We start from the raw sequence: 9,835 nt of genomic DNA, 5'->3' as shown, positions 1-9,835 counted from the left end.
TGTGTGAGAGAGAATGTGAATCGGGAGCAAGCACAGCATGATGAGTGTACATACACAGAGTGTATGTAGGAACATTGAGGATTAAGATTCTTTAACCATTTTCAATCACTCTCTGTCTCTCAAACACACAGCATCCCTGGGGCTTTCCTCTACCTCCCAAAATAGCATCTCAGATCTGAGACCAGTGGAGACCACAGCACAGTGCTCTCTCCCTCTCTCTCTCTCTCTCTCTCTCTCTCTCTCTCTCTCTCTCTCTCTCTCTCTCTCCCTCTCTCTCTTCCTACCTCTCTCTCTTCTCCCTGTCCTCTCTCTCTCTCTCTCTCCCTCTCTCTCTCTCTCTCTCTCTCTCTCCTACCTCTCTCCCTCTCTCTCTCTCTCCCTCTCTCTCTCTCTCTCTCTCTCTCTCTCTCTCTCTCTCTCTCTCTCTCTCTCCCTCTCTCTCTCTCTCTCTCTCTCTCTCTCTCTTCACTGCATCTGAAATGGATCTCTGTGCTCTATCATGTAACATGTCCCGTCTGTTTTCCTGTGGGCTGCGGCCGTAATGGAGTGGAAGTGCACTGTGCGTGTACACTATTTGTGTGTGTGTTGCTGTGTGTGTGTGTGTGTGTGTGTGTGTGTGTGTGTGTGTGTGCGTGTGTGCGTGCTTTGTTTGTGTGTGATGGAAGAGGTGCTCTTACAAAAATATGAATATATTAATATGTTAAACCATATTTAGTCCAACGATGTCAGCCAAGGTTTTAAGTTCCTGCATCACAACATTCAAAGGGCACTTTTTAAAATCCTATGCTGTCATATACTGCTGTTAACCTTTGGGCAATCTTTAGCATCTGGTGCTACATCAAATGAACGTCACAGCAGACCACGGTTCTGGTGGTGACGCTTGATTGGATAGAAGAGTAAAATGATCTGATTGCTCCCTAATACAAGGCGACAGCAATTTACCTTAAGGAAGAGAAGCAGTCACAAGAGAGACAGTTCCACACCGCGTGTCTAAAGCTCTGATGTGACTTGATGCTCTGTGAGCCATTTATCAGACAGTTCCAGGGTGTTGTGTTAGGTCAACTTCTAAATGAATCCAAAACAAAACAAATTCCCAGGTGATTTGATTGGGAAAAAAGAGATGTTGTTAGCTGTTGCCACCACCACCACCAGTGAGCTGCTGTGCTGATGTGCCATTAACAGGCCATTGAGAAGGTGTCTGGTGGGGCAAGTTGGAGGTAGTTGGAGATTCACAAGCTCACTCCCTTCACCATCCCCAATCCAGTCTCTCTCTCTCTCTATTGACTCTTCCAGGAAATGGAATGACAAAGCCAACACTGTTTTGCATCAGACTCTTAAGGGCATTATATAAAACATAATTTCTCTCTTCATGAGCACCCACTGTAAGTGCACTTTAATATTATATTCCCGTTTCGATTACTACACAAGTATTACACAAGGTTTCTAGTCTGAATGGACAAAGGAGAATCTCATAGTAATTGTTAGTTCTTTTCAGTTTGGAAGGTTTTATTTTCGTGTAAGATAAATCCATACAGTACATATTTCTTATCAGAATATGTTTAGCAGACCACATCTTGGTGCTGTATAGCCTGCAGGCAATGTTTAGATTCCATACAATCACTGTCAAAGATCACTCATCCACTTGGTTACGCTGTACCATCAGAACACCCTATTGTTTATTTGAGTACATTTATCTCTCAATTCAATATCATGCCTGTCTCTCTTTTTCCGTCTCTCTTTCTTTCTTTCTGCCAGACAGACAGATAGGCAGACAGACAGACAGACAGACAGGCAGGCAGGCAGGCAGGCAGGCAGACAGGCAGGCAAGCAGTCAGGCAGGATAGGCAGAGAGACAGACAGACAGACATGCACTCAGACAGACAGATAGGCAGACAGATAGACAGACAGACAGACAGACAGACAGGCAGACACGCTGGCAGACAGACAGGCAGACAGACAGACAGACGGGCAGGCAGACCGACAGACAGACGGGCAGGCAGGTAGACCGACAGATGGGCAGGCAGATAGACAGACAGACAGACATGCAGACAGACAGAGCTGTGAGTGTGAATGTAGTGAGACAGACCGTATTGTTTCGAGACATGTGGCAGCTCTGTCTCTCAGCTCCTCCAGAGCTGCCTGTCTCCACTACCCGTCTTGAAGGAGAAGGCCTGCCACCCAAGTGTACCACTGTCCCACTCTCTGACTCTTTTTTCTCTATGGTTTCTCTCTCTCTCTTTGTCTACGTGCCTATTTCTCTCTTTCTTCCTCCTCTCTGTCTGTTCCTGCAGTGCTAGTGCTCATTAGGCTTGGCAAAAGCCCAAATAAGCCCCCCCACCCCCCCCCCATCTCTCTCTCACACTATTGTCTAGCAAGAGTTAGATGTAATGTCTAATGTCTTAACTAACATTGGCGTGCTTCTTGTATGTCAACATGAAGCACGACAACAGGATTCAAGGACATGTCCGCTATGCTCTGCAGGACCCTCAGAGACACTGCCTCTTCTCTCTAGGGGGGGGTGGGACCCTCAAAGACGATGTGAGAAACGGAGAAGTGTGAAGTGTGAGCGACTCACACCCTTTGGGTCTCCTGCAGGGATCTCACACGCTTTGGGCTTCCTGCCATCCCATCCACACCACACTGAGAGGTATCTGAGGATTTTTCTTTTTTTAAGGGAAGAAGGCAACGGATATTGGACAGCCGTCTTTGGAAAGACGCTGTGCGTGGTTCACCATGACGTTGGAGGCACAGCTCACGGAATAGATTGGATTGGAATGGAATGCTGTCTTAGATTGTGTGAATATAGTGCGTATGCTATTAGTGACACCTCTGAATTGGATTTATGATACCCTGTGACGCCCTGCCTAGAGAAGGATCAATACCCTCTCCCCTGTGTGGAGTGCTGTAGATCCCTGCCCTTCCTCCATTCCTCTACATCTTCCAGGATCATATAATGTTGATTGTCTAAGGGGTATAGTTGTGAAAAGGGGTTAGCTTGCAGAGATGCATAAGAATATTCGAAGGTTTCATAGACCTCTAATGAAATGGTACAGTATGACAGACCTTCGACCTTAAAGCACTATCACTCTGTCCCTACATCCAGTCCAGTCCACCCGCCCACATACATGTCAATGGCTTATTCCTTATATAGAGTAGTGCTGCTCAAAACAAGTTGCTGTAGCACAGATGTTTTCCAGTAACTGGCTGGCTCTTCACAAAGCCTCTGTGTCCTTGATGGTAATGAATGAGAAGTGTCTCGGGCAAAAATATTGATCTTGTGTTCCTCATTTCCTCTTTGGTGTGAGCTCTTTGAAAGCCTGAGCAGATGATGGAGAGGCAGTGAAAGAGCGTCAGGTTCCCTCCACGCTCCCGGTAATCAATGGGAGTCTGTTTGCACTGTAGATTAAGGTGACCTGGACCTAGAGGAGAGAGAGAGAGAGAGAGAGAGAGAGAGAGAGAGAGAGAGAGAGAAAGAGAGAGAGAGAGAGAGAGAGAGAGAGAGACCATGAGAGGAGCAAGGGGTTGAGGTGCTGTTTTAGGCTAGCAACATTTACAAGCCGACAACTGCTGCCTAATACAATACAGACTGACTAGGTTAGAACCCAGGTTTGTGTTCTTGTATTTAGCCTGCAGAGCTAAAGCTTAGGCATTAAGGGTTAGTTAACACATGTCCCCAGCTCTCAGGCAAGGTTACACAATGCTAGGAGCGTAGCTTATTAAACCACCCCGTAGTGAACATGAGTGTTTTCTATGAGTCATTGTCTGATTTTCAACATGCATTTCAGAGAAAGATATACTTTCTGTATGAAATATGAGTTTGGGTCTCAAGTGTGTTATATGTCGGTTTGAGGGTGTTGAGTATGTGATCAAGAAAACGACTCTAGGTTCGCCTCATAAAACTTTGGTCATTAATTGCCTTGAGTTTATAGCGGTAATTACCAACCTACCAGGTAGGTTCTTATGAAGGAACAATGTTATTAGTGATATCCATTCTGTTCATTTATTGGTCATGGACTGTCGCCCTGATTGCTATTTATTCTTATTCAAATCCTTGAAAAAATGGAGGAAAAACTCCCACTGTATCTCCTAGTCTGTCTCTAAGCATTATAACAGTAGAGCCTTCACCTACAGTACACCCGTCTGTTTGTGTCTTTTAAACACTCTACCTCTCTGTTTTCCTGTAGACATTTCTGAAATGGAGATATGAGCTAAAAATGTATAAATACTCACAGCAGGCAGAGTGATGAATACATGAATGATATGAGACATGAATACATTGAATGAATACATGATACATGAATTCCTAATTCTGTTTTTGTTTGTTGGAAACATTTGATGAGTAGTGACAGCAGATACACCGCTACCTGGCAAGAAAGTAATTAACTACTGAAAACACAACTACGATTTGAATTTAGTTTAACTACCACCAAGCTACTGTAAAATGGAGTTAAACTAATTGGTGAGCTACCAACACAGAGTCAGCTCTCACCTACAATACACCAGCCTCTCTCTTTTAAATACTCTTACTCTCTGTTTTCCCGTATTTCTGAAATGGCGATATGAGCCAAAGATGTCCCCTGAGACATGAATCTCTCGGGAAATGAATACTCACAGGAGGCAGAGTGGGCTGTCTATCTAGTGTTTGGATGCTCAGTAGAAATGGTCAGTAAAGTGTGATGGAGAGTGCACTTATATGATCATATTAGTGGTGAATAGAAACCTCTCTCTCCGGCGTGGGCGGAGACTGTAGACACTAAGTTGACCATGTCAGAAGAGGAGGGGTATTCTGAGTGAAAATGATCCTGTCTGGGTGAATTACATGGTAGCTTAGTGACTCATACTAGTCACCCTTTGATATACCCCATAGGCTCGATTTACTAAGCGTTCCGACTTCTGCTAAGCAAGCACTTATAGGTGCAGAGAGCAGTAGGAATACATTAACTTTCTTTATTCACGTTTCCTTATTTTCAATGAATAGCTCATCCATATTCAATGTTTTGTGGACTTTGAAAGTCGTAGTATATGGGCCCAGGGGACTCAGCAACTCAATACATGGGTTTGATGTAATGTTGATGATTTGTCATAGCTTTGCATAAACAAAACAAAACAATACAAAACAAAACAAAACAAAACAAAACAATACAATACAATACAATACAATACAAAACAAAACAAAACAATGGAAGTGTAGGACTCAGAAGTATAGTACTGTTTTTTAAAAAACATGCCTAAAATCATATCAAAGTACAGTCACCTCAAACTATACCAAAACAAGCACTCATCGTTGAGGATCACATTTTGGAGTTATGGTTACAATGGGTTTTATAATTTGGTTTCAGTAATTGGTAATTTAGATATGTCATTTAGCAGACACTTTTATCCAAAGTGACAGTAGGCTATTAGTGCATACAGTACTTTGTATGGTCCCAGCGGGAACAATCACTTTGTAAAGTGAATGTAAGACATTTACATTTATAACTTCCAAATACACATACTGGTGCGCACACACACACACACACACACACACACACACACACACACACACACACACAAACACAAACACACACATCTTAATTTGCAATTCCATTGGGTGGATTTGTGAAAGCATAGACAACGCAGTTTGTTAGCAGCAGACGTTCCTCTGATACGGCCCCTGGGAAACTCTATAGTGTTTGTTCAGAAACAAAGTAGACATATTCAAACAAGATCGCTCCATGGATGGATTATTAGATTAGTTTAGTTTTATGTCATTCCAATTCATCTGGGAGAAATATAATCACTAGTTTAGATCATTATCATGTCTCTACAGCTGTTTAAAACACACATAGGCTTTCCCACAATGTGATGAGAATATTTAAACTCAATTACTTTAGTTCATAAGACTGCATTAAAAAATATTTAGATTTTGGTTATGACATTATTGATTTTACTAGCCAAAGAGAATATTTACTGTGTCTTTAGAAGTGGATAGTCACGACATGGCGCCATCTAGAGGTAGATCTTAGGCAGTGTTAGAGTGTCATTGATAATAGATTAGCACTAAAATACCATACAGTACATCACAATGAACCCTGCTGAAGAGAGAAAAGTGTGCATGCTGTGTCATGCTATCGTGCAGTAAGATAGCACTGAACACTCCATTGTTGTCTGAATTGTTGACCATTCGACAATCAATCCTGACCTTCACTAGTGCTCTGTCCCTCCCACAGATGGGAGTAACCGGAGACGGCTGACATTTCTTGCTTTATGTCAATAGGTCACAATGACGGGATAGACATTGAATGGTTGGATTGCGCGGAGACCTATTGATTGGCCTGTCTTGTGGTTTAGCAGCACAGATGATTGGTAATGGAGGCCTAAAAGGCCTTCTTCCTGGAATCACAGTGTTGGCAGCTCTGTGTGTGTGTGTGTGTGTGTGTGTATGTGTGTGTGCGTGCATGTATGTGTGTGGGTGTCCATCTCTTTTTTTCTTTTCTCAGTGAGGAAAATCTGGCAGTTTAATTCATTTACAGTACGTCCTGTGGATTTCCATTAGGGCATGTAGGTGGGGAGATGGAGTGTGTGTGTGTGTGTGTGTGTGTGTGTGGTGGGGGGGGATTATATGTCATGAGCAAAGACTTTGTTAGGATCTATTTCTGTTGACACTTTGAAATCTCGGTCGATGGTTGTCTGCCTCCTGTTGACCTTTGAGGGTAGTGTGTGTGTGTGTGTGTGTGTGTGTGTGTGTGTGTATCTGTGTGTCTTTGTGTTGTGCGTTCGACTGTATGTACGCATGCTTTGTATCTAAAGGTCTAAATGGCTCATTTGAGGCAGTTACTGGACCGTTTTTAGCTCCTCTGTGGTGAAGACTGACTCCTTAGCTTAGTCCTAAGAATCTCTGTAGTTTTAGTTATCAATGTTTTCAATCCAATGGATAGATCTACACATACTCTGACTAGACTACCATAGACGTACTGTTCAAGTGATACAATACTGTGTATAGTTTTCTTGTAAATGGGCTATTTAGTCGATTGGAGTATTCACATGTAATTCATAAAGCTATGCTTCTCAGTGAATGTGCAGCTTCTTGAGGATGTCAGCTCAGAGCTTCCTTTCCTCCGTCAATTCAGACGTCTCCCCCCACACTCATCACCCCCCATGAAACATTCAAGGTGTACATCTCTGCCAGCTCGCCTGGGAAAGTACTGTATCTCTCTGTGGCAACAAGGAGAGCATAGATTTGACACAATGTGTTCCCTCCCAGACTCTTATTGTGCCCTACTGAAGCTGAAGTGTTCGTGGATCGGTTTTTACTTTGGATCTCTTCTTTTTCAAAGATACACATTCGGGCGGGATTCAACCGTATCTGCCACAGTGATGTCTGAACAGCGGTTTCTTTGTGCAAGTTCAAGTTTATTATAGAAACATACTTGCATAACAGTATGACATTAGATGCTTTTTATATGATGAGTACCACTCTGAAAACAACATATGCAAATACATGTACACAACAACACAACAGTAATCTAGAAAAGGGGTTCTTTTTTTGTTAAAAGTTCAGGTGCTTCTACCACTGGGCACACTACAGTTAAGACTTCAGAAATGTTACGCAACTGTATAACTGCACAACTAAAGTACTGCCACAGTACACACATGTACAGTACACACACACACACACACACACACACACACACACACACACACACACACACATTCTGTTATTCTGTTATTTTCTATTATATTATTTGACAACCGAAAAAACTAAGATACATACTACAATGCAGGTTTACATTCAGCCTTTTAGTACAAGGACACCCAGAGGGTGGTGAAAGTGAGGGTATATTTGTACATTCCATTTTGAAGACATCATCTAGTGACGTCTGTATGATTTGTTGAGAATGGAAGATCCTATCCGATTAGTACGGTATGTCTTTTTTTGCCTCAATAATGTACAGTATGTACTGCACCCACGCTTAACGTCTCTCTGTCTCTCTTCTTGCTACAGGAACTTCTACTACATCACCATGCTGCGAGACCCCGTGTCACGCTTCCTGAGCGAATGGAAGCACGTGCAGCGGGGCGCCACCTGGAAGACCGCCCTGCACATGTGCGATGGCCGCTCGCCCACCCAGGACGAGCTGCCCGCCTGCTACAGCGGAGAGGACTGGACGGGGGTGTCCCTGGCTGAGTTCATGGACTGCCCCTCCAATCTGGCCAACAACCGACAGGTGCGCATGCTGGCCGACCTCAGCCTGGTTGGCTGCTACAACGTCTCCTCCATAAGCGAGTTGGAACGCGGTCGGGTCCTATTGGCCAGCGCCAAGGCCAACCTCCGCAACATGGCCTTCTTTGGCTTGACGGAGTTCCAGCGCAAGACGCAGTACCTGTTTGAGCGGACGTTCGGCCTGCGCTTCATCCAGGCCTTCACGCAGATTAACAGCACGCGCGCCGCCAGCGTGGGGATCGCCGAAGCGGCCAGGCGCCGCATCGAGGGCCTCAACGCCCTGGACGTGGAGCTGTACGACTACGCCAAGGAGCTGTTCCTCCGCCGCTACCAGTACAGCCGGCAGAGGCAGCACCAGGAGGAGAGGATGAGGAGGAGGCTGGAGAGGCAGCGCCAGCACAGGGCCTCACTGGCCAAACACAGGAGGGTAGCGGAGGAGGAGGAGGAGGAGGAGGAGGAGGAGGAGGAAGGTGAGGAGGGAGAGGGAGAGGAAGGGGAGGTGGTAGGGGGAGTGGCCACCACAGAGGACTATAGTAGCCAAGTGGTGCGATGGTGAGGATGTTGCAGCAACGGACGAGGACCGGCTGTCTCCTCTTAGATTGTGTCTATTTCTTTTTCTCCTTCTTTCTCTCTCTAATCGGGGGTAACATCCCCGATTCACATCTCTCTTTCTTTCTTTCTTTCTTTCTTTCTTTCTTTCTTTCTTTCTTTCTTTCTTTCTTTCTTTCTTTCTTTCCCTCTCTCTCTCTCTCTCTCTCTCTCTTTCTCTCTCTCTCTCTCTCTCTCTCTCTCTCTCTCTCTCTCATTCTCATATGTCTCTCTCTCTCATTCCTCTGCTAATTGTTTTATCATAAATCTGCCAAGCCTGGGATTCTCTCAGTAGCCCTGTCTCCGACTACCCAATGGTGTCTTAATCATTCAAATGGATGTATTCATTGTGATTTTGTATGTCTTAACAGTTATGGTCAAAGTTTCTTTTGGTTACCTCATCATGCAAAGTTATGTGCGTATTTTTTATAGGCTTGTTTTTTTAATTTTATTGTCGATAAAAGAGGAAAGACTTACAGTCAAACTAAATAAACGATTACTTCTAGTATACGCCTTGGCATGCACTGACACGTCTCCTTGGCGGGTGTTACAGGAAGTAATCGCTTGTAGAGAAACTGGGTTTTATCTCTGGCACTGGCACGCCCTGGCTCGCCAGGAGTTAGCGTGATAATGGGTGAGTAGCTGTCTGCTGACGGTATTGTTCACACTCGGGACTGGCCTGCAGTTTGATACAGAAGATATCCTGTAAGGTACATGACACAAGACAGTAGATGATCATTGTTACCCTCCCATTAACCTCGTCCCCAAGCTGTTGAGCACAGCTCATATAATCCTGGAATAACAACGACTCAAACCTGGCCTTAGTGGGAATGAATTTAAAGGAGAGTATTTGTTATTATTTGATTTCAACGAATCACACGGCTGCAAGGTGTTGCTACGAATCATAAATGTGTGGTGTGCAAGCACTGGAGGAAGTGCTGCGGGAGATGATTGATGCAACGTAAAGCCAATGGCTATACAGTCTGTTTTCTGTCTTTCTATTAGCTTGATGAAGGCCAAGTTTGACGTGTTGGTCCACTAGAA

The 9,835-nt window shown here is 44.3% G+C and overlaps 1 protein-coding gene across 1 annotated transcript in view; it reads left to right on the top strand.

Annotated features, from left to right (window-relative positions):
• LOC310815592 (heparan-sulfate 6-O-sulfotransferase 3-B-like) overlaps positions 1-8,759 on the top strand; it is a gene marked incomplete at both ends in the record, with an annotated part of 14,450 nt that extends 5,691 nt beyond the window's left edge. The window contains one exon of the mRNA XM_083685435.1: positions 7,985-8,759. Within this exon, the coding sequence (XP_083541561.1) occupies positions 7,985-8,759 (775 nt within the window). The remainder of the gene's footprint in view (positions 1-7,984) is intronic.
• Between the last annotated feature and the right edge of the window lie 1,076 nt (positions 8,760-9,835).

The sequence above is a fragment of the Argentina silus genome (assembly GCF_951799395.1).
Source record: "Argentina silus genome assembly, chromosome: 14".
Taxonomy (NCBI): domain Eukaryota; kingdom Metazoa; phylum Chordata; class Actinopteri; order Argentiniformes; family Argentinidae; genus Argentina; species Argentina silus.
This window is presented reverse-complemented; position numbering and strand designations above follow the sequence as displayed.